This window comes from Fringilla coelebs (assembly GCF_963513975.1).
Source record: "Fringilla coelebs genome assembly, chromosome: 4".
NCBI lineage: Eukaryota > Metazoa > Chordata > Aves > Passeriformes > Fringillidae > Fringilla > Fringilla coelebs.
The window spans coordinates 15,466,754-15,492,517 of record NC_140032.1 but is presented as its reverse complement, the minus strand read 5'-3'; the positions used below and the strand labels follow the sequence as shown (position 1 = coordinate 15,492,517).

The 25,764-nt window shown below is 38.6% G+C and overlaps 1 protein-coding gene across 1 annotated transcript in view; it reads left to right on the top strand.

Moving 5' to 3' along the window:
- PROM1 (prominin 1) overlaps positions 1-25,764 on the top strand; it is a gene marked incomplete at both ends in the record, with an annotated part of 51,102 nt that overhangs the window by 8,675 nt on the left and 16,663 nt on the right. The window contains 8 exons of the mRNA XM_084204516.1: positions 7,643-7,701; positions 10,536-10,562; positions 12,065-12,276; positions 18,844-18,964; positions 21,649-21,712; positions 24,001-24,090; positions 24,753-24,776; positions 25,421-25,638. Of these exons, the coding sequence (XP_084060642.1) occupies positions 7,643-7,701; positions 10,536-10,562; positions 12,065-12,276; positions 18,844-18,964; positions 21,649-21,712; positions 24,001-24,090; positions 24,753-24,776; positions 25,421-25,638 (815 nt within the window). The remainder of the gene's footprint in view (positions 1-7,642; positions 7,702-10,535; positions 10,563-12,064; positions 12,277-18,843; positions 18,965-21,648; positions 21,713-24,000; positions 24,091-24,752; positions 24,777-25,420; positions 25,639-25,764) is intronic.

The following is a 25,764-nucleotide window of genomic DNA, read 5'->3' as shown; positions in this document are numbered from 1 at the left end:
TAAATCCTTACCAGATGGTGGCCTAGGGAGAACTTGAGGGTAGCTACTGCAAGCAAAGCAAGCGCAAAAATAGCTGTCATGGCACAAACAATGTGCTACAGAAGTTTTGTTGCCTTCAGAAAAAGAGAGAATGTACTTTCTGTGTGGAATTCTTCTTCAAAGCTTTCAGCTTCATTTTGTGTCCGCGTGATGCATGCAAATTCATTGCAGCCTCCTAAGGAAGGATTTTTCTAAAGGCTTCTCTCTGTTTTTTCTTCTTCCAAAACTTCAGCAAGAACAGAACTTTCTTTGTAGCAAGGAACAACTAGAAAGCCCCTGCAATGGTTGTTTTCAAAGGAGAACTCTTTCATTCCATGCATCCTGTAACGGTTGATATTGTGGCTATTTCTTTTTTCTTCAAACCTTTTCCTTGGCCAGGCTCTTTAACATTGTCTGTGCGTGTCAATGGAAAGCAGAATGTGCCTAAGGAGAAAATGTGACTGTGCTGAAGAGTAACCCCAAGTTAACACCCTCAAGTTTGGGGCAGCTGTGTGGTGTGAGGATTTCCTGTGGAGGTCTTAAAGTACCTGTTTGGTCCTCCTAACTACTAACTTCCATTTTTGGTAATTGGGGACCTTTTTTATGTGCATGAACTAAGTTCATTGACTGTAACTTTTATCTGCTCTGCTGCTGTATAATTTATTTCTTCAGTAGACCAATGTTGTTTTCTGTTAGGAAGGGTGTAAAGGGAGTTTCCTTAATTTCACATTCCAGTTACCTTGGAAGCTGTGGCTGCCATGCAGTTCCTTGTCTTCAGCAGCTCGACCATGCTTACTCTTACCTGTTGTCTGGCTAAAGCTCTCCCTGTTAGGCCATTTCTAAGGTTTCAACCCTGCTCATAGCTTTTCATCTCCTCATTACCTACTTCATATTGCATCTCTGCTCCCTGCTGTCTCCCACGTTGCCCTTCACTGCCTGCAGTATAATTTAACGTGCACTTCTAGGTCTGCTAGCTTGTCTTTTCAGTTATGAATAAAGCAGCACATGCTTTACAAACCTGCCAAGACCTTAAAAATGTATGTATTGTGTTTTTGCTTGTGTCATAGTGTGTGTTGTTGAATTTTGTGACAGCCAGAGTGCTGTAGGATAACAATATGTAATTAAAGAATATGTAATTAAAGTCAGAGAATGGGAATGGACAGTGATCATGTTGATGAGAGGAAACTGCATGCTGAAGGCATGAAGAGGGTGACAAGGCAGATTGCCATAGCGGATGAGAGGCTAAAATACTTAAGCAATTTAGTATGTACTTGTTGGATTTTGATCTCCATTCAAACAAGTTTTTCTGGGCATTGTGCAATAACAGGTTTTAGGGCTTTATTTTGCACATTAGCGATGAAGTACAGCAGTGAATTTCCTTTCTTAATTGTCTTTTTGTCTTGTCCAAAAGGCATGTTGATTTTTTGCTCATTATTTCTTTAATGCATGTGAATAGGTGGTTGAACAGAGAATTTCCTTTCACCACCTCTGTAATGGAAATGGATGTTGTGTGTGGGCTACTGATGCAACGGAAGATCTGTGTGTTGTTCAGGAGTTGTGCTCAAAGGGAAGAGGGTCAGAATTGCCTCTTGAAACAAACAAGAGGGTAGAAGCTGAATCAACCTGATGTTTCCAGTAACTCAATAGAAAGAAAAAAAGTGAATTGTATATAGAGAGACTTTGCCTAAAAAGAGGGGGGAGAAATTGTCTAAGGAGGCTCTTGTCTCTTCTAAGGACAAGGGCTATGTCCTAGGTCTGTCCAAGGAAGGTATTGTGAAGAGGGGACTGAAGCCTTTCAATCCAAAGTTGGAAAGGAATAGTCTGGACTATATGAGTGAATGCCTGGATTAGACTCCTTATCTGTGCACCACAGTGGTCTCTTACTGTGTGGGAATTTGGAAGATCTCCTTGTCTATGAGACTTCCCACTTGTCCTACACAGCGACTTTTCTTCCTGCTGTGCACAGAGAGGACAGAGCACATGGGGTGTGCAGAGTGTGCCCGGGCCCTCCCTCTCTGCAGTGTACCAGCCATGCATGATGGATTCTGCACAGCCATCAGCATTCCTGAGCTCTCACCTTGCTCTGCAGTGGAACCAGAGGGAAGTGATGCTGTGGGATTAGGGACAGCAAAGAGAGAGCAGAGCCCTCATGGAGGCAGGGACAGTAAAGGGGACCACAGGTAACCTTGGGTTACCTTAAAAAGGAGACCTCTTAAGTGGGAGCCAAATCTGGCCATGGTAGAGGCTATGGCTTGAGGCTTTGGGGAAACCACCAAAACCCCATTCTAGTCAAAGCAAGTATTTTAAAATGTCAGTAAACTGAACTTGTAAAACTTGCTTTAAGATACCTAGAAGGTTTTTGTCTCTGATAAGTCTGAAAGGCTTTCCTGGTTTTCTTGGCTTTGCAGGTGATATTCATTAGTGTTACTCATGATTAGGAAAAACCCTCAAGTTTGAAGTAATTTTAATTCATTAATGTCAGACTAATTGACCTATATTCAGAGAGGTTCTGAACTGTTCAATGTGTATGTAGTCCATTGACTCTATCTATTATGGATAGACAGGAGTGGACTGAAATATTGTTTTATACAAGAGAATGAGATAGGCATAAAATAGTTACTAATTGATCATTTGTATTATCTATGTAATTCTCCCCTTTGTTTGGAAGAAATCTTTTAGTACAATATGAATGCTTGGTTCTTACTGTTTGAAGACCTTTCAGAATAGAAACATAATATATTATGTATAGTTCCTTAACATTATATTTATGCATAAAAAGACATTAATTTCTGGCATAATTTGATTAATGCTGGAGTTGCACTACAGCTGAACTGGCTCGGTGGAATTTTTTGAGTGAAGTGAAAGCATAGCATTCCCAAAGGTTTTACTCCAGTTATTTTCCTGTCACCTAGATTTGAAAAGCTTCCATGGCAGAAGAATTTGTAATTAATTTATGTTGGTACTTAATTGCCAGACAGATTATTTTTAAATCTCTATTATTTTTGCTATCTCTTTCTGTAGAGCAGTTCTAAGAAGCACACTTAGTGATAACCTCATTTTCCTGCCAGAGTAATGAGATATTTGGTCTATAGACGCAGTACTCTTGCAATGCAGGAGTTAGTGATTATGTTTTCTTAACTGGAGATCCTCAGAGGTACTTAATATTTCTTCACAAATTGCATTGGTAAATTAAGAGTTCATCTGGCTAGTTAGATTTACTAGGGCAGATGGCATTTTGCATGTGTGATGAGAGCAGGAAGGATTCAGCCAAGCAATAATGTAATTAGCTGTGTAAATGAGGCTCACAAGGTAAATCTCTTTAACCCCAATGATAAAATGTGTTTTGTGCTAAAGCTGTGGATTACTGGTCCTGTGAAACAATGTGTACAGCTAGTCAAGCCAAGATTTCAGGAGTAATCCAGTTTATTTGGAAATACAGGACACCACTTGTTATCACACCTTCCTAACACTTGTATGTTTGAAACAGAAATAGGCCTCAGGATGGTACTTTGCCGTAATACAAGAGAGTTGTGTGGAGTTACCTGAATTCAGTTGTCAATAAAATTTTATTTGAATGCTGGAGATGAGATGTTCTAGCTTGGGAGGAAAGATGCTTCATAAAAGCAGACCAAAATCCCAGGCTGAATAAAATGTGTTGGGCTGTCTTTTCACTGTGCTGCAATGAGCAGTGTAGCCGTATGTAGCTCCTGTTTACACAGTACCTGGCACAGGATGTTCCCCCATTTTACCCTTAAGCTCTGCAGTAGTAACTGTGATTATCATCAATGTGCAATAAAACCTGTAGAATCACAATGGTTTGGGTTGCAAGGGACCTTTAAAGATCATCTGAGCAGGGAGGATTTTGGTGCTGTGAATTCACCAAGGCCTGTTTGTGCCTACAGGTATGTGAGTAGTTGCAGGTAATCTCACATTCAGTTCTAGCCAAAAATATTTTTATGGGAATATAACAACTTCCACTTTTCATTTGAAATTAGCCAAATGGGGATATGTCTAACCACGTTGATATTGAAAGCTATTGAAATAATAAATTCATGGTAAAGGCTGGTCAATCACTGTGTGCTGCCTGGTTAGAGAAACACCCTAGAGCATTGTGTTACTTCTGAAAAATCATTGCAAAGTAATCTAAGTAGTGAATCTTTATTCAGCAGGGCAGTCTCACATTCTGTAAAATTAAGGGGGAAAAATAGTCTGTGTAGCAGGTCCTTGAGTTGTGCATGAAACCTGTGCTGTTCTTATTATTAAATTTATTCAAACCATGTGGGAACCTTTTGCACCAGTTTTCAGGCTTTCTTGTTTATTAACCTAAAGATTTTTTACTTTCTGATGAATAAGCTTTAGAGTCTCTAAATTTCAAAAAAGTTATCAAGTGCTATTTTCTGTATGAGTTTGTTATAGTGTATTCAGGTTGACTTTTGTCTTTTTTTTTTTTTTGCTCACAGGCTATAAAATACAGAAACAGTATAAATAAAACTGTGAATCAGGAACACTCTGAACAATTTAGGCATATCACAACAAATCAGAGCAAGTTTAGGGTTGTTTTGGTTTGATTTTTTAAAGTATTGTCTCTTCTATGTGGAGATACTGAAAACCTGATTGGACATGGCCCTGGGTTACCTGTGGGGGGTCACTCTGGCCTGAGCTGGGAGGTTGGACTGGATGATCTAAGGGGTCCTTTCTGTTCTCAACTATTCTGTTTCTCTTGAGTAGTTACTTTCATATGCATAATGTACCAGCAAAGGTCCATAAATCTGTGTGGGTGTGTGTTTATACAAGTATGTAAAACTTCATGTAATGTTTGAGGGTTTGTTTTTTTTTAATGTTTAACTTATTATGGGGACAGACACTCAACTAGGAGAATGGGTAAATGCCTTCAATTTTTATTTAACAGGAAAAGCTAATATTTTTAAGATTTTCTTATACCAATTCTCAATAGTAGGAAGTGTATCAAAGGACATTTTTGTCAATAATAAAATCTTGCTTTCTTTCATGCATCCTGGCAGTGTTTTCACTACTGCACTAAATAATTTATAATGGAAAGTCATTATGATTGCAGGATAACTTTGGAATAATTCACACTGGAGGGGACCTTCGGACATAATCAAATTCAACTGTTCTACAAAGCAGGATGAACCTCAAAGTTAGGAGTAGCCTGGAAATGAGAGCAGGTTGCTGGGGGCTCTTCTGGTTGCCTTCAGAGCAGCATCAAGGAAAGTGATGCCATAGAATCTTGGGTACTTGGCTCCTGCATTTGATCACCTGCTCACAGTCTGTGCTGCTTCATTCATGGAGAATCACAAAAGCTTTTCCTTTTTATTCCTTCCTATCACATTCTAATTGGAGCTGGTCAGTCTCTCATCAGTGGCTGTCACAAATTGCTAAGTAGTTAAATCAATGTGTTAACAAGAGAATTGTTTTACCCCTTTTCCTGTATGCTGAAAGCCATCTAGCTGCAAAAAAAAAAAAAATATTGCATTTATTATTTCATGCAGCCAAATTTCTTAAATTTATTTATGTGGCATAGAAGCAGGAAGAAAGAAATGTTACCTCTGCTGAAGAAGAAAAAAATGTCTAACAACCAGTGTGAATTACATCTTTGGGGTTTGTGAAGTTTTGCCTCACTTAGATTTGTATCTCCTTGTTAATGAAGCTTTCAGAGAAGCACAGATGCTGCTTGAGATGGTCTCCATTCAGGGAGGACTCTGCTGGTCCCAGTGTGAGAGATGTTCCAGAGTTGCAGCAGTGATCAGTTTTGTGTTGCCCATGCAGTGGTGTGTGCCTTTTCTTTCAGCAGTTTTATGACTCCCAAGATGTAGTGTGAAAGGAATTGCAGGGATCGTAACTCTTTTGTGCTTCTAGGCGCTTATTACATGTATGTTTTAGTTTCATTTCTCCTATTGTGAGATTCAGCCTTATCTTGTACTTTATGTATGGTCTTTCCAAAACAAGGTTGCCTCAGAATAGAGTCCTTGCTTACGTACCACTGGCACTCTGTGTTTTGGAATCTACTCTGTATGCAAGGAGTGATTTGTGGCTTGGCACTTGACTGATGCATTAACAGTTGTTTTTGTTTTTTAGTTGGCAGTCTTTCTGACTGCAGCTCCCTTGTAGGGACTACCTGCCTTAAACCAGGAGTTGGTGCTTTGCTGTAGTGTGTTCTCTTTCCATGGGCAGTTTTCTGTGAGGAAGTCTTCAGGATCTCTTCAATCAGTCGAGTCCATGTTCCTACTGTGGGATGTTGAGGAGGGAGAGCTATAGACACTGCTTGCTTACGGATTTTTCCTGAGCCATGCGTGGAGTGAGATCACAACCCTTGTGAACTCCCTGAACATACTTTACGAGTGCTACAATAAATTCTGAGAGGCCTTGTGTTTTGGGGAGGTGAACAGTCAGTATTACACCTTCAGATCCTTTATGGATCTCCAGGTTAGGTAACTTACTGGACGTTTTTATCCTCCAACTGGAGGTTGTTTATTAACTATGTTAATTTGCACATGGGGAGACTAAAAACAAGGCAATAGTAGGATGAAGTCCAGCTCTGTATGGGCATAGGCTGTGGAGTTCTTCCTTGAGCTGTTTGAGGTGTAGTGTCTGCCTTCCTGACGTGCGTCCTCCTCATCAGAGACCAGAAGTTCAGTCAGTTATTTCTCCTGAAGGTGCAAACACCGTTGCTTTTACACTGCATAGCGTGGAGCATGCCCAGGGCCACTGGTGCTTCTCTGAGGCAGAGGCTCTGCAGAGCTGGTGGTGCCCTTCTCCTTCGAGTGCAGGGTGACACAGAAGTAGCTGGGAGCCACTGTTCCCAATTTAGTGTCCATAGGGTTGTCAAAACCTTGATAACAGTAGGCTGGTGATGTCCCAAAAAGGGGATCCATTTGTTGCAGTTGCCAGGGTTTACTGAAGGTGGCACTAGTTGTGTTAAATTCCTGCCTTTTTTTGTGATTGCTGTGATTTTATATATTGTAAGTTAGAGTGAGTGTTGGATCGATGCACAGTAAATAGTCACATGTTAGGCTTTCTGATTTGTTTTGGTGGGGTTACATACTCCCTGTTGATCCAGAGATCAAAAAATAAAATACAGAAATAAAAGGTGGGAAAAGGAGTGGGATAATTTTGGCAAGATAAGGATTATCTTTGTAACCTTCAGTCAAGAAGTCATCATTAGCATGCTTGTTTTGCACATTATGTATCTAATGCTGTGTATATCATATGTGTGTGTATATTTGTGCATGTATGTACTTGGCATAAACATGAAGCAAAACTGACACTCAAAACATTGTCCAAGTAATTGATACATATGTGATAAACTTTTAATTATTTTATAGTACAGAGGAAGACCTTGGACAAACCTTCACTGTATTTTAGTAGCAACTGATTAATAGATAGAGAACCTGGCTATATTCCTGTGAGCTCATAAAACACATAGTTGATTAGAAATGTTGTTATTATACAGATTTATGGGGACACTTACATGCTTGCCTATGCTTTTGATTGCTGTTCCTAATTTCATCTTGCCAACCTAATAGTAGAATTCATATTATTCTCTTTCCTCCGCTTTTATAAATTATGTTGTTTAAAACTGTGGAATATTCTTGCTTATTTTCAGATCTCATCAGAAAACTAGCACAGCAGCAGTTTGGAAATACACAGGGCGATTATCAAAAGGTAAATTGTCTGTGTGTATCTGCATAAAATAATGAAAATTATGACTTTGAAATTCAGGTTTCTTTCTAAAACAGGAGTTAGTATTTTAAAAGTATATGAACAGAACACAAATATGGATGTTTTTCAATAATAAGGATGATGTTTTCCTGAAAAATGTGAGACCAGTTATAAAGAAAATTCCACAAGCCACTGTAAAGAAACTACTCGTAGTTAAAGATGACTTAAAAATTCCAGCTGTAATGGGATTGTTGCACAAAGATTGATGGCTCTTTGGATTGAAAAATCAGTCTTTATTTCAAAAACCTTAGATATAACCATTACTGCTTAGCTCTCATGTAAGCTTCACCTGTTGTTTTCAAAAAGCTGAATTTATATTATAAATATACTATTTATATATTAGCAAGAAGATGGAATGGAATGTGCATCTAAGTTTTGGGTTGTTCTGGAGCAGCGTTCCACCTCTGAAGTAGGAGTTGAGTTTCTGCAGTAGGAATTGAAGTGTGCCCAGGCAGTGGACAAGTTACTTCATAGGAGCGGCTTGCTGCTGGTGCCCACAGTACAGTGTGCCCGTCAGGAGGGTGGGCATGGTGCTTGCACACAGACACTGAGCTGGTGCTGTGACCAGCATGGCCTTACTGGTGTCTTCCCAACAGCAAGCCTGTTTCTCCAGTAGCTTGATAGGCTCTGCATGATATCCTGGTTTGTGGGGTTTGTTGTTATGCTGCAGCATGTGACTCTTTCTGATCCCACCTGCTTGCTTGGTGGGACTCTAGAGAGTGGTGCACACAGATTGTTCCTGCATCCCCAGGGAAGAATATAAGGGTAGGGCTTGGAGGGGAGAGTCCGGGACAAGACTGACAGACCATAAGGGGTATCCCAGACCACAAGCAGAGTATTTAGTAACCAGTACATAAGTCATGAGGAATCTGAGACTAGTCCTATGTAGGGGATGTGATTAAAGAGTGGCAGTTAAAATACAGGAGTGCTTAAGAAGCAGAACAGATGCGGGACATTCATCAGTCCAGATTCTGATCTGAATACAGTGCAAAACCTTGAAACAGATCTGGAAAATGAAAATATATTGGGACAAGTAAGAGTGTGCTTCAGAAGACAAGCATCAGTGAGAATCAGCTGTGAAGCAGCCAGCATGGCTGTAAATGTGCCCCTGGAAGAATTTCCAATGGAGACAGGGGAGTGTGAGTGTTGCTGAAGAGTGTGAATAAGTAGTTAGAAATGTTTGCCTGTGGTTCTGATCACTCAGATTCAGGAAGAATGAATTCAGACTAGGATGAGTTCAGGAAATGTCTGTTAGGGTGATCCAGGAAACTTGTGGATCTTCAAGTGAAACTGGAAGAGTTTGCTTAGCTTAGGAAAAGAGTTGATAAGGGATGTGTTTACTCTGTTGAAATACATGTGAAGAGGAAGCACGAGGAAGAAGGTTCTTCTTGGGCAAAATATAGGGCTAGCACTGAAGCATGGGGGCCGAAATGGATGTGTGAGAAGAAGACTTGCTCACCAAGAACTGAGAACAGTCCTTCAGTAGCAGGAACAGGACATCTGCTTCCCCTGTTTATCCTGTTAAATTTCTGCTGTTGTTCCTTTTTATCATTTTTTTTAACCTATTTATGGAATGTGTTAGTGACCCAGGAGACCCTTCCCACTTCTGGGCTGTGTGCCCTAGTGTTCCCAGTTGGACTCTAACAATGAACACCTCCCCATGCCCTGCCAGGGGCAGCAGTCTGCCAGATCAGCCCAGCTGCTGAGCCATGCCTGCTCAGGGGAGCCAGCTCGCTGCTTTGCTTCTGCTGGGAGGCTGCATGCTTGAGATGTTCAAAATCATACTTGCTACCAGATTAATAAGGGAGGGAAAGCACTAGTCATCCTTCCATTGATACAGGAGAAAATATGTTAATATGTTCAAAATGTGATTTTGAACATTTTAAGTAGTGCTGTACAGTAGAGGTTTCAAAAGGATGTGTGTTATGCTGATTAAAAAATTGCTAAAACTTGAACATTTCTGATTCTCACACATCAGACTTTGGGCTGAAGGGTCTTGCCATCTCTAGCTTGTCTGCTTTTCTTCCAGTTAGGAGAAAGGGAAAAGCACTGTCAGCTGTGAATTCGGCAGGCAGAGATGAAGGGGAAAATAAAAGAAATTAATTTTCCATTGAAATGGAGTTCTTCTGAAATTCTGTCATTGAATATTTAGTTTTCAGTGTTTTTCTGGTTCTACAGATTAGAAAATAGGTAAGCACTGTCATTCTTGAATGCCTTTTCTTTTTTTCTTTTGAGTAATTTAAATTGAACCTCCACATGGTTAATTGAAAGTGAGAATGAATTTTGTGTGAAATGTGTTAAGATCCCAAACTGCTACTGGAGCTACTAAACTAAAATAAGCACTGAGAAGAAAAAGTTAGTCAAGAATATCATATCAGTTATGACAGGTGGAATTCATGAAGAAATCACCAAACCACAAAATAATGCAATCTCTGGCCATCTGCGAGATATATTGGGAATTACATGAAATAGATGCCCAATGTGGAAGTAACTGGTCTGTTATTGTTTTAAGATGAAAGTATGTTTTGGACAAATCCTAGATTCCTTTCATTCACCAAGGAAACCAGAAAATAGCTGCTATGTATTTTATTGTAAATATTTTTCCATAATTATTTAATGGTGCTTCTGTGCATTATTTTACTTTAGTGGCTTGTTTGTTATTGTTTCTGTGTTGTTAACTGTTATGATCTAGTCATGGTTATTTATTCATGGGATTTGTTTTTTGTGCATGCTGCCTGTGTGTTATACGCATTCTCCATTTGTTTTGACTTCCACAGCCAGAAAATGTTGTCCTGACTCTTCAGGTAATGTCTTATGGTAGATGTACAGCTTCGAAAAGAAACTAACCTTGTCTGTGCTGCTGCTAAAACATCCCTAGCCATTTTTAATGTTACTTTAAATACTGTTTTTCCATCTAACCTATCTTAAAATACCATGCTGTCATTTAGTTTTTGAAGTGTTCAGCTACATAGAAAACAGTGATTCTTTTGCAAAATCCAGCCAAATTCTTCTTTCAAACATGCAATTCACAGTATTCAGAAGTAAGCACAGGTTTTAACAAGCAGTTAGTAATAATTAAAAGAGTAGTTTTCATCCTAGAATTGGTAATTAGGGCAGAAATTTGCAACTCTGCTTATGGTGGTAATTGCTGTACTTGGCTCAGTTGGTAATTAGGGATTGTGAAGAAGGGCATCAGCAAAGCTGTAACTAGAGCATGATTGATATCTTGTGAGAAATTGTAACTTATTTTAGAGGACAGTTATACAGTCTCAGTTTCATCCTTTTGCTGCCACGTTGCCCTTGTGCTGGTGGATCTGTAAACAGCAAAGTACTAGTGTGAGAATTGGTTCCCCTAAGATGGGGAAAGGAAAGGAGAAGACTTATCAGGGAAGAAAGACTCCTGGGGTGTGCCCACACTGTGCTATCTCTGTGCACATACACCTCCCTGGCCTGGTTTTGGCTGGGTTGTGTTTTCAGCAGAGGGAAGCAGCATGGCCAGTTCTCAGTGTGTCCCCTGGGAGCCACAGTGCCTCGTGCAGGGCCCTGCCAGGGCTGCCTGGCCCAGACTCTTGGTCCCAGGGCTCTTGCAGCGTGAAAAGAAGTCAGGGTATTGCATTGCATCGTTCCCTTTCTCTCCTGCCAGCTTCTGAAAGCATCCTTTTAGCTGCTGCTGCTTTGCTGTTTGGCAGCAGAATAAAGGTCTTTACCTGAGAGATCTTAAAATGTCTGTTTCTTCATGTTTTCCAGTCCTTAGGCAGGTTTAAATTCAGCCCTTTGGAGTAACCCCTGCCATTGTAATCGATCATCCAGTGAAATACTTCCCTTTGAGGTTCAGGTGAATTTTTCTACTCTTAACTGAAGGAAATGGAGAAAAAGTGAAGCCTCCTTTTCCCCTGATGAGGTGTTGCTCTAGTTAGCCTTGCTGACATTTGTGGAGCCTTTTTTGGAAACAGATGTGAGAAACAGTAAATTTGTGGTCTGGGAATTCAGATGTGTTCATTTTTAACCTGTTTCCATTGCACTGATTCACATTTATTTTTTGTGAGCCTGCTTATCTCTTAGCACTCATTCTTGTAGTTTGCCTAGCTAATACTCTAGGAAAATAATTATTAGCTATCAGTATCTACAATGTTACGTATCTTTTTGTTAGAAAAGTTGTCAATTGTTGACAAAATATACCAATTCCATAACCTCAGTAACTCAGTAGATGGTTTAGTCTGTAGTTTGACTTTTAATTATTTGCTCTATATTGATTGCAGTTACTGTGTGATACCTGCTGTTACCACTATTTTTGTCTGAATTACAGGCCATCTACTATGAAATCGGTTTTATAGTCTCCGCAGCCTTGGGATTGCTATTTATTTTGTTACTGCCTCTTGTGGGACTTTGCTTCTGTATGTGTCGTTGCTGTGACAACTGTGGTGGGGAAATGCATCAAAGACAGAAGAAAAATGCTGACTGTCAGAGGAGCTGTTTTGCAACATTTCTTTTTGTTGCTTCTTTAATAATAAGGCAAGTGTGATAACGAGAACAATATGAACCTTGGTATAGCATTATTTTGCAGTGTCACATGACAAATGATATTACTGTACTAGCCTACAGGTGCAGGAATTATTGCTTATTAAAGAAAATGTAACTGCATTATAAAAAATGCTGCCACTGTTGCTATCCACAGGTGCTTAATTGAGCAGAATATAGGTGTGAAACAAACAAAAAAATTATGTTTGTATTGGGCAAATTACATTTTTGCCAGTCTCAAAACAGCAGTTGCAGAATGTTGCATTACACTTTTGAACACTGTAGAGACTGTATCCTATGTTCTGCCCCCATCCTATAGAGAGCCTGAGATATCATATACTGCCTTGTTCTTGGTAGTGCTGTGGTGGTGAAAAAAGCAAGTAAGTGACTTCTTTCAGTATTTGTTGTACTCCAGATGTTTATGCTGGTTCAAAACAGTGGGTTTTCTTCTGGGTCCTGTGTTGTTTAAACCATGCATGCACTCCCTGTAAATCCTGGAGTTTGGAGACATTTTTGCACTGTTGGTGTTAGGACTGTACTCCTGTGCTGGGTATGTAATGGGTGATGAGGAACTACAATCAAGATTTCTTCCTTCCTGCTTTCAAAATACATCGTTTGCTTTCAGGCTTTCTGTTTTCCTTTAACTTCTTCATGTTTTCACCTGCCTACTATCCTTATTTTATCATTATATTAAAGAAGAAAAACAGTGTTTTGATCTATACAGTGTGACTGTTCAGTCATATGGGATGCACTTTGTCACTTTGCTGTAATCTAAATTGTTTTTTTTTTTCTATTACTGTGTGTCATGACAAATGGTGACCTTGCTTATGCTCACATAGGGGATAGGCTGATATCAAATATGGGAACATGCTCTTTTCTCCCAAACATCACTAACAAGCATGACCCTGAAGAATTTGAGAACTCGAAAACTGAATGGTGTACGGTGATATACGCATCCCTGTTGCCATCTTATTGTAAAAGTTCCATACCTTCTCAGTGATTTCTCATGGGCAGCTCCTCACAGCACTGACTCCTTTACAGCTCAGCCAACAAACCCCATCTCTCTTCTCAACCAGCTAACCCACTCTTTTGCAGCACTCTTCTTATTGGACACAGCTGTGGCCTATTAAGGGCAGGCCTGTTCCTAATCTTTGGTGATTAGTACAGCTGCAGCTCCTCAGGTGTGAGACTACCTTGTTGAAACTGGAGGTAGGTCACAGAGCTTGCCTGCTGTCTTTCCACCACATTGCAGGACTCTGTGTTGCAGCATAGCATGCTGCTTTCTGGCTATAATGACTGGGGAATGCTGCCTATTAGTAGAAAAATTAAATTGTCTCCCTTTTTGGTCTCTTTAACCTGTGCTTTTGCTGACAGCTATCCTTGTGGGATTAAGCACAGCCAGCACAGGCAAGTGTTTCTCCCCAGGTTGTGACTAGCAGATCAGTGATCCCAATTAATACGCTTTCCAGAACTAAGGAAATTGCCTCTTTAATGTCTCTTCCCTCCCCGCCCCCTTTTTATGCGACATCATGATGTATCAGATACTTACCCTAAGTGGAGGGTGTTGCCTGAAATCAGTCTGAAGGTTGAGTAGAGATAATCTCATATGAGGACTCCTTGATTAAGTCTGTAATGCTGTGAGTGATGTGCAAGGCAAGATAGAACTTTATGAGGCTAATATTACTGATCCCAGACTGAGGGCTCAAGTCTCCAGTATGCCTCTGTACAAAGAAAGGTTCTCCTGCCCTTCCTGGATCTTCTTTAGCAAGTGACAAGATGCCATGCCTGTATCTATTTTAAGCCCATGTCAGCTTGCTTACTGCTGTGCTGTAAGACGAAAGGACAGTGTTATTGGTAGCCATTGCCCCAAAAAAAGATACTTAGAGGAAGCCTGAGGTTTACTTAAAACTGTTTCTACGTGTCTTGTACTGTACTCAGAAAGTATCCTTGTGGTGATTTTTTTGTGGAAACTTTATTACCTGCTTTTTTCCTGAAGTTTCTATGCAATTTCAGCTTAGGTGGAAGGTTTACCTGTAATTCTTCCCAAAATCATGCTTCTCAAGGACTGTGCCAGAGCTGAATATGTAATAACAATAATAACAATAACCAGAAGAGTTCAGTCCTGTGTTAGTAAAATGCTTATGGATAATTGCAGACAGGCAAAAGAATGAAAACTTGAATGATCTTTATCAATGCAGGGTTACATTGAGATGTGCAATGAAATTACTAAGGCAGACCCTGTCATTGTTTGGGTATAATTTCAAGTTCATGAAGCGTGGGAAGCCTTCTTTGGGAGTAGGTCTCCCAGACCCCTGCCAAGAGACTGGAATGCTACAGACTTCTTTACCCTGAGCTGTGCTGCTTCAGAAGATGTGTTTGGCAAGGCTGGCATCCCACAGAGTACCCTGAACCCAAACCTCTGCCAGTGGAGCTTTGCTTTAAAGGCACTCCTGTGGAACCTTCACGTAGACAGCTGCTGGAGGGCCTGGAAAGGATTTCTAGGGGATGGAGTTCTTCAGGATTACCATCTAAGTCTATGTTCTCCATCTTCTCCCTCTCTCTTGTACTGCCAGACATTCTGGGATTCTCTCATTGAGCCTTTTTCCTTTTTCCTTTTTCCTTTTTCCTTTTTCTTGTCCTTGATATGGAAAAATGGTTTCAAATTGTCTTTCATTGACTGGGAAAGACAGGTTTACATGCACAGTGAAGAGTATTGGTAGGGTAAAGACTCTGATAGTGGAGCTTGTAATGGACTGTGTATCTAGGCAACAGCTCTAGAAAACTCTAGTAGTGTGGGAATGGGTTTTCTTATGTGTCAGGATGCAAGTTCACACTGACATATATGTGCTGTTAATGCAGATTTTAGAATATGTCAGCTAGTAGATTTTTATCATGATGAACATTTCTTCTCACTTTTCCACTGATGTAGTGCTCTGGTAATTAGAATGAGATTTTAGACTCAGCTTACTGGAGTGGTGTGTATAGGAAGTGTAAGTTGGAGGTTTTTTCTTTCAATTTAAGATCTGCTTTCTGCAGGTGGGGCTTAAGTGAGAGGTACACTTTCCTCAAGGAGGGGTATAAGAAAGAAGTTGGAATATCTGTGGTTATATATGCAGTTGTTTATCTTAATAGGCCTTTAGGGTGTAATTTTCCAGTACATACACTTTCTGTTTGAAATATTTTTGTATAGATTGAGTAAAAAATTCATGCAGTGTTTCGGTAGTTCACAGCTTTTATACGTTTCCCTACAAAGTAGGATTCTATTGCTAAAGAGCAGAGGATGTAAAAATAATTGATCAAATACATAGCTAAGTAGATTTGATATTCCAGGCTTACGTAAACAATTACATTATTTTCTTCAAATGTTAACTGAAAGTTTAGGGACAGAGACCTGTTATTAGATCTTACTCACTAGTCATCTGCAAGCTTAGCAAGCATGTTTTCTCTTTAATTCATTAGTTCTTGTACAATATAAAGGCAAGGGAGAAACATTTGATTTTTAAGAAAGCATATATTGCAATACCAGATTTGCTGGTGATAGAAAATGTTTTGGTTATTGCATAGGAAAACACATAGCCAGTTTCTGTGCCTCCAAGAGAGCTTGTGTTGTAACCTCTTTTTTTGAAGTAATGGAAGTTTGGGAAAGTAACGTCTGGAGGATGGAAATGGTGTTTGGCATCTTGGCAAGTACGTCATCAGGCTTCACATTTGTTCTCTTGGCTTTGTAGGATTGTTCACGTTGTTCGGAACCTGGAAATCAATAGTATCTGAAAGAACTAGTGGGAAAATTGATACAGAAATCTCTATTCCATAATTTTAAAAAATTATTTATGTGGTAGTGAGGAAGGGGCTATTCTTCCAATTTGTAAATGAGCTCAAGGTTTCTATTTTGTGACTTGAAATTTTTTGCAAGGTCAGCTAAAGGAAAAGCTTGGGTTCTCCCCTGCAACTGGTGTAGTAACATTTCTATGCATCTGTTAAACCTGGCAAGAAACTTGAGAGTGGAATATGGGACTCCTGAACAATTATTAAAACTATTTTCTTAACCTGTTAAAGAAGTGGCATGTCCTTTGTATCCCTGCTTTATGACTTTCTCCTCATAGCTTCTTATTCAATGTTGACTCAAGGCTCAGTTACATAATAAATAGATTTTTCCTCTCATGTTGTGTGTTTAGTCACATTCAGAGTGTAGTCACACTTGTTCTGAGTACCTTGGCTGCTTGAAGTACTTCCACTATCTTGTTTCTTCCCACTCCTTCCATTTAGGAAGCCAAAAGAAAGATGTTGTGCTGAGATCTTACAAAGTACTCTTTTGTTAGCTCCAATTGACCTTTCTGATCTCTGAGCATAGAATTGAAAGGATAAAAATACTGTCTGTCTAAAGATTAGGGATGTGGTCATAAACTCTGAGCCTCAGAGGCAATAGACATGTTTGCTTTTCCTGATAGCTTGAGATAGTTTGTCTTATGATTAACAAAGAAAAGCTAAAAATATTTTGATAGCAATTGCCATCACAGTAGAGTGAAAAAAAATAATATATTGCCTGTATTCAAAATTAAACTGTTTACTATGCTTGTCATAGAATTATAGAATGGTTTGAATTAAAAGTTATTCAGTTCCTTGGTATTTAGGCATTTTGAGTTCTCATTCCTTGGGTGGTAGGTGATAGTGTCTGCTTGAGTGTTAGTCATAGTGGCAGTAAAACTATGCCATTTGCTGTAGGTTAAGTAGGAGGATAAATGTGTGTGTCCCTTTGTTCCTTAGTGACTTCTGGGAGGTTAATTAACAGCTAGTTTTGAAGACATAGCTGTGAAATTTTGGGTAGAGAAGCAACCACTTCATGTCAATCTCTGTCATCCTCTCATTAATATTTTGGATATTGAGAAAAATGTTAGTAAAGGAATCCTAGTAGATATGACATGTAACATATAGTCCTTCCATTTCTCCCTGTGAGCTGCTTTGAAATTGAAATTAGAATTTTCTAATTGAAATTAGAATTTTCCTTCAGCAATATTTTTCAGAACAACAAATTCTTGCACATGTGACCAGTTTTATGAGGAGAAGAAGCCTTTACATTATTTGGAAAAGCTAAAGTAGGAAAAGCAAAATAAAGATGAACGTTTGGTATTGATTCACTGAAGAAGGAGATGAGCATCATAAATCAGGGTGTTTGCTCCTGTCTTGCCAGGATACACAGGTTGTGTTATTTTAGGTACCTGTTAGCTCTCCATCATTTCATTTATGTGGCTGTATTATGGCTACCTTTGAATGCATATTCTTTACAAGGGTAAACACGTAGCAAGGGTTACAGGTAGCATGTATCTTTTTCCCCACAGTGAGCCTGGATTATGTTTTCTATAAGTCTTATTTAAAAGTACTAGTGTCTAGGTCTTCTTGACACCCCAGCTTAGGATGTTTGACAGTTGGGCAGGAGTACAGTACCATTTGTGTTAGGGATTCCCTTCCCCTGTGTTTGGGTGTCCTTGGTGGCCTTTCAGGGTACTGCCTCTCTAGTTTTGAGCTGCAATACAAAGTAAGAGACTTATCAAATGTGCCAACCAGGAATTGCCTGTAACACACCTGACTGTGGCCTCAAGGCAGTGGCTGCCCTTTGGGGATAAATCCTGCCTGTGGTGAGTGCATCTCAGATTTCTGCTGGTTAAATCTCAGAGTTAGTGCTTAGCCCATCAGATGGTTTTGTAGGCAGCCCAGTTTTGAGGCTGTTACCGCTCTGGTGGTTACTCTTGACTTTTCTGGTGCTTGTCTGCAAGGTTAGCTGTTGTGAATGTGAGATCTCTAAAAGTCATCCTTCTCTTTAAGTCTCTTTTACACCTAAGTTAAGCAAAAAACTAAGGTTCATGTATGATAGATATTTGAAGTCTCTCTTGGGACCTTTAATTGCCTTTTAACTTACTGTTTCTGCAGATCTGCCATGCCACAATGAGAACTTTACAATGAAGAGTGATCAAATATAAAATAATCATCATCAGTGCTGACAAGAAGTCTAGCTTACTTTCCACATTTTGTTTCAGTATCAGGAAATGCATATTATTTTAGCATTAATATGGACTGTTTGTGTCCTTTTGAATGATCCATGCAATTATGTAAATAAATTGTGTTATTATGAATAAACCGTGCTGAAGTTATCAAATGAAAAATACTGCTTTTCACAGTTAACTGGCAAGCATTTGCTTGTAGCTGTGTCAAGGTTAATGCTACTTGTAAAAGAACCTAATCTTTGTAAATCTCATACAATTTACTTAGGCTATATAGACATTTTCTGACAGTGCCCATGCAAATGGATTAGTAGTTGTACATTAATACCTTCAGAAGACTTTGGGGTAACATCGCTTTTCCTTTCCTTTTTTTGAATTAGTAATACAGTATTGGCCCTTTTGGCTCAGTCTTAGTTTGCCTCATGTTGTATGTGAGAACCTGTAGTAATTTGTGGAGACCTTTCTTTCTTTTGATAATAGTGACTTTTTTTGTGCTATAATTTTTTGATTCTGTCTTATGTTAGAATATGCACTTACACTAACAAATATCTGTTATCTATATTTTTTGTAGTGTTGGAGTGCTCTGTGCATATGCTGCCAACCAGCATTTAACTAACCAAGTCCGAGGAGCAAAGAAACTGGTTAACAGTAATTTTAAAGATCTGAAAATTTTCCTTAACGACACTCCAGCGGTAAAGAACTTTTTCTTTATGGGGAATGAGGGTGGGAGGGAAGAGGTATAAACAAGAAATACTGCAAAAAATAATTCTTTCTTTCTGTATACCTGCAGTATTTTCTTTATTTTTTGTATGTCAGTCTCACTAAGTAGAATAAACAATGCAAGGTAAGATGTTTTCACACAGCAGTAAGTGCTTGGGAGTTACCCTGATGAATCAGCATTGCTTGAACAACTGCTGAGCTGTATTTTGGGAGTCAGCTGCTGTGATGCTTGTAGGCCCTTTTCCTCCTACTGAACTAGTAGATCACAAGCAGAAGATAAATAATTTGGAAAAAAAAGGTTTTAAAAGGAAAGCATTAAAAAAAAAAGTATGATATAAAAACTTGGATTCCTTGTTGCTCTTTCTTGTTTCTTGTATTTTGGGCATACTTCTATGGGCTTTGGGACAGAGCCACAATAACTTCTTTTCCAGGAGTATTTTGGACTGTTTTTTCTGTAAACCAAAGTCACACTGTATCACACTGAAGAGGAAAGATTATTTTCTTTCAAATTTTCCTTAGAGTTCCATAAGCAGTCCTCTGCATATCTTGTTTTGTGTTGGGAAAAAAAAAAAGCTAGATAGGAAGACTTGTAGACAATGTGCAATTTCAATTCTTAGTGAATTTATAGGGGGCAGAAAAAGTCTGACATTTCTCTTACCTTGGTTTTCATTAATTTTAATTATTTGAATTCAATTTTATTAATCTGTTTTATTTTATGTGACTTATAAATTAGAAATAGGTGGAATTCATGCAGTTATGTGGAATCCACAAGTCTGGTAGCATCCCTGTCACAGTAATTCTGGGGTGCTTTTCTGCTGACCAGGGCTATGTGAGAACAGGAGAAATCTTGGGAGAGGCCTCAAATGTTTTCCTATCTGGAGTTGTTCCCCAGACTTTTTTGTGTGTGGTGTTGTGACAGATGGATGCTGGAGGTACATGGCAAGAATTGGAGGTCATGCCAATAATCCCTGTGGAAATAGAGTGCTTTTGGTCAGTCTGGAGCTGATGCTGAGCACAGAATGATCAGTATAGTCACATCAGAAACCACCAGGGGTCCCCTTGACAGTGTTCTGACAATCAGGAGCTTCAGAGGAGAAAATCTATTACGTAGAAGTAACTACTTGAATAGAGGACCAAAAAAATAGACACTAGCTAAAATGTTAATAAAAACACTTAAGTATTAAATTTAAAAGTGTCAGGACTTGAACACTTCTGCCAGAGGTTAGTCAAAGTCTTAGTAGTTTTTTAGTTTCAGTGTGGTATTATTACCTTTTCTTTTTTAGCCTTGGTGTTAATGCAGTCATCAGCTGTATCTCATGTATGTCATTTTGTCAGACGAGGTGCCTGAGTATCATGTATACACACATTTGTAAGAACTTCTTGAGGAAAGGAGAAGAGCTACAGTTTTTTGAAAAAAGTTCTAGTATCCAACTAATTGTCTGTAAAGCTCTGAAATTCAAACTGATGTCCTTGACTCATCAGTATGAGGTGTGTACAGCATATAAGAGGATTTGAAAAAGAAGTCCTGTGTTAAGAGTTCATGTCACAGGAGATTTGCAGACTCTGAGTATTGAGCAATAACACTATTAGTCATACAGAATTGCCTTTTTCTGGGACATTGCTGGAGACAATGCAAAATCTTTGAGACCTATAGCCCTGCAAAATTTTAGTCCTTTGGTTAAGCTAGATAGACCAAAATAATGAATAAGCCAAAATATACCTACATACAGCCTTTTCAGTAAGAAACTCTCTATTTTTTTTCTCCTGTGTTAGAAGAAGGAGGTTCATTCCTTACTTTGTCATTTAATTGATTCACTGATCAATAGGTTTTGCGTGTGGATTTTTTTGTCTTTTTTTATTTCACGGAAAGTTTGAGACTGCAAGCCAGGTATATTTTGTACACGTTTGAATCATGCTTAAAATTGGAAATCCATTTCTCATGTGTTTTAACCATTACTCCACTTTAGCTTGATGGGGGTAGAATTCATTATTTTAAGCATTCAGAAATCAATAATGTCTTTTCAAAGTTAATGTAATTTTTCCACTTGGGATGGTTCGTTATTAGCCTTTTTTCCAAACTTAGGATTTGGTGGTAACTGAGTTGCTGGTCTACATTGTTATGGTGTTTTGGTAGAGCTCAAGTTGAGACTGGGCCAAATCCACCTGGGGGTAAGGAAAACTGCTTGTGTTGAGAAAGAGCAGGTGACTCCTTTCCACCAGAGAAGCTCTGAGAGGCTGCCCAAATACAAATCTGCTGGCTTAGTGGATTGTTTCAAAATTGCCACCACATCAATGCCGTGGCTTTCCATGAAGGAGGAACTAGTGCCAGAGAAAATCAAGTAACAGAGTTGAAGACAAGGACACCTTATTGGCCTGGCTGACTTGAAGTCACTCTGAGGCCACAGTGCCTGCTAGTTAATATTTTTGAGCTGAACCATTGACCACAGAGCTGTTCCAATTCAGTAGATGTCCCAATCAAACACTTTATGTGTGGATCTGCAAATAAAATACTTGGTTAGTTGAAAACAGTAGAAGGCCGGTGTTTGGAGGGGTTTGCACACATATTTTGATTGCTTCAGAGTGATTATTTGACACATTCAAAAGGGTTACTTTTTTCACTTCTGTTAATAGTTTTTTTTAATCATTTTCTTCTCAGCAAATTGACTACTTGGTGAACCAGTACAACACAACTAAGGATAAAGCACTGTCTGACCTAAATAGTAAGTATTTTTATTCAAAGAGGGTTAGCACTGTAAAAGCTTCAATAAGATGATGTAATTAGCTCATAGTGCAAAGTGAAATTTCATTTATGAGAATATGGTTTTCAAATAGATGTGCTGTTCTCAGTGGTGAGACTAAAATCCTTTTCACATAAAATGTTTCAGAGCTGGTATAATGCAGAGTATTTCCTGAAATAAAAGTATTTTATTAAATTATTAGCCAATAAATCAGGCTAATATTTTATTTTTTTTCCTTTCAATTTCATAATATTTTGGAATATTTGTCCTCAGGTCTTAAAATTGGAGCCAAATATCAAGAATAGAGCTACTAGCAGTTGTGATAGTTCCAGTGGGAGAGATCTGTGTTTATTTTTCTTGTTCTACCTTTGTCCTCTCTTCAGCTAGGAGTTGAGTTCCAAGCTTATCTTCTTTCTAAAGCTGCTTAATGTATTTGCCATTTCAGAACAAGCAGTTCAAGAGCAGGAAATAAAATTTGAATTAGAACTGCTGCACTTTTCCCTTCAGCAAAGTTACAGTATGAGGCATCATATTTAAAGCTCTCGGTAAACAAAAACAACCAGAAAATTGACCTTTTTTTTTTTTCTTGTAATTTAAGATTCACTTTCCAAAATTCCTAATAGAAAGGGCTGACCATAATCAGTACACACAATGATTCAAGGTGCATTGTGTGGCAGGTGTTTATAAATGCATACAGGTTTCATTGTTGGATTGAGGGATTGTTGCTGGGATCAAACTGTGCAGCTGTGGCATTGTGCCACTTATAGTAAATTGATTCTCATGTCCAGAATCTCTGCTTCTGTGTAGGTTTAAAATGTATATTAAAAGTAGTTTTCAATTCAGCCAACTTGGCATACCCTGATGTTAATGTGTCTTGTCTCTGTGAGGCTTTATTGCACATTGAATATGCCTGTGAAAGTAGTAGTAGCAGTAGTTAAGTAGTAGTTAAGTAGTCTTCCTACTTAATTCTCAGCAGGAACACTCTGGTCTAAAAAATAGATGTAATCTTTACGTCTATGATAATAATAACAGTAATAAGAAAAAATTGATGTTTGTATTTCAGGTATTAGCTTGAAGCTTCCCAGCCACTCCAAACTGAAATTTCAAATTAAATGTTTATTTGTTCTCAAGACAAATTTATAATGTTAGTTAACAGATCCTACAGGGCTGTGATGAGATAATCATCAAATTAAGATAGCTTTTATTTTCTTGAAATACCAGAATTATGTTGACACCTGGGTACAGAAGGATTTTTTCCTAAGGGAATCAACAGCAGTAGGAATCTCTAGAGAACTGTAGATTAGTTCAGTTTGCCTACCTTAAGGAAATGTGGAAAAGTGTATAATACTTGGTAGAAGTTCTCAACTCGAGCCAGACATGATAGTGCTGACAGTAAGGGATGCTTCTGTACCAGGCAGTATTCCCATCTCATCAAAAGGAAAACAACTGAAAAATCAGTTTACTGTGATCTGAAAATGGAGAGGACCTGGTGATTACCTCAAGGATGTGTCATAGCAGAAGGTTTCACCCAGCTCTGCTCAGTGCTTTGCTGAACCAAGGTTCATTTGTTTGTGGGCAGGGAGACTGGAGGGTTTGGAGGTGGGGGGAGCTGGGGCTGTGGTGTCCGTGCTGAATGTTCTGCATGAGGGTACAGGGGCTAAATGAGCTTAAGGGATTTCAGCAGGGCTGGCTTGTGGGTGACCTTGATGTTGCTGGACACATGAGGAACGGGAGAAAGGAAAAGAATACACTTCTTAGTTTCTCTTCCAATATGAAAACGTAGTGTGTAGTGAAAGACTATGCCACAAAATTCCTGTTAAGATGCTGGACCACTTGAAGATAAATTGTGGAAAAAATCCTGTTCCCAAAAGAGTAGTAAATGCAATGAAATACATATTGTGGAGTTTATTGAAACTCTTGTGTGTCTTTACCCACGTGGTCAAGTGTTAATGAATATTTTCCACCATATTTTGATTTACTTCTTTCATTTATAAACCTATAGCTAGCTAAAGCAGAACTGTGTCTTTGCATTACCTTCTGTCACTTAAGGTCTGTCAGGCCTTAAAAAAAGGTCAATAATTTATGTATGTTTTCATATGTATATGTATGTATGAATGAAATTGTACATATGTATATAAGCATACATATATATATGTATATACATAATATATGTATTTGTTAAGTAAAGAGTTTGATAGCAGGTAGTTTAAGACAGTTTAAATTGAGCTAGTATATAATGTGTTGGCTGTTTTTATCTCTCCATACTACAGATGTTGGACCTGTGCTTGGAACCAGAGTTCAAGAACAGCTGGGAAAAGAAGTGCGTCCTGCACTTGATGCAGCTCTGACAATGGCAGGAGGTAAAGATGTACATGTTGTTGTATAATATTCTATTACCATGCTAAAAAAGTCACAGCATGGGGTAGCTTTGTGCAATACCATGAGTCAACTTACCATTTTTGTACATGCTTGGATATTTCTTTTAAGCAGGATTTCACTCATCTTAAGATTGATAAATACATTTAAAACCTAAATCAAAATTTACGTGCCGTTGTTGATACTTAGTTTTGGGAGTCATTGAATAGGGATGAAATCTGAATTTCCTGCTCCAAGGTGCTGTCCCTTTCTGTTGAATATAAAGGAAACTAGGAAAACTATCCTTTTACAGTTGCATAATTATTATAGCCATAATTATTTTCAGATTAGTCAGGGATTTTTTCCTGTACACTGCCAAGATTATTATGAGAGTGTTAGCCAGCATTTCTTCATTATATCTTTGAGTTTGGCATTGCTCATTCTTAGTTCTTTCTCTTTTTAGAGAAAATATTCCTTTATTATTTTTCCATTTAAGGCTTCTTTTTTTCACGAATCAGATGCAGCTTACAGAGCAAAGGGAAGGCATCCATGAACTTGAATCACTTTAGTTTTGGTTTTTTTTTTTTTAACCCATTAATTCTCTCTCATTCACTTGTCATCATTCTCCTTTTTTTTTTTTGCTTTATTTCTCTTATTTTTCTTGAAGTCAAAGTGGAAAGGGCTATCAAAGGTAAAAACCACAATAAAACCTTGTGTGGTGTGAAGTGCACTTTGTTTTTGTAACTTTGTGTATTCTTAGTTGTGTCTGTGTAGTTCTTTGTTTACTGAACTCCTGCACAGTGTTTGGGGTTCTTTTCATTTTCTTTTGCTTGGTGTGATTGGGATGGAATCTAAAGACAGGCAGTGTGGAATACTCACTAATGCTTGGCTGATGCAACATAAGCTCCTTACCTTTCATCTTGCAGCTGTATGATTTGTGAGTTGGATTATAAGGAAAATACTGAAAACACAATTTGATGGATATGGGCTTTTAGTTTCTAATGACCAAGCGTTAAAGTTCTTTACTGAAACCACTGAGGAAGGAGAGGTAGGGAAACAGTAGAAAAGAGGGGAGTGGATGAAATACCAATAAAAGTAACCTGAGCACATTACTTTCTCTGTAGAAAAGCATCAGTGGTATGTATATTTTTATATGCAATAAGTACATGTTCTGTGCTGGAATTTTCTGTGCTAGGGTTTTTCTGGGAAGGAGGCAGTAATTAAATCCGTATTTTTAAGATCAGATGATTTATGCATGTACACTTTCTCTTCCTGTCTGTACCTATAGGCTGCTTTCTAACAAAAGGTTTTTTAAAAAATTTCACATCTTTGCAGCCATCAGAGAAACAAAGGAAGCACTAGAAAATGTGAGTGTCTCTGTAGAGGTTTTGCAGGAGGGAACAGAGAGACTTCATGCAAACTTGACAGATGTTAAAATGCACCTGAGCAACACCCTCAATGACTCTGCGTGCAATGCGGCTCAGGCTGCCTCAACTTGCAACATCATCAGGAATTCATTAGCTCAGCTGAACATCAATGCCAATTTTAGTGGGGTAAGATCTTTTAATAATATTTTTCAGACTCTCAAAGTGAGAATAAGCCCAGTAGTATGTCTGCCATTCAGTAGTTTGGTGTGTGCTGTCACTTGTGAGATAAGTGACCTTCCCTTTTTCTGTGTT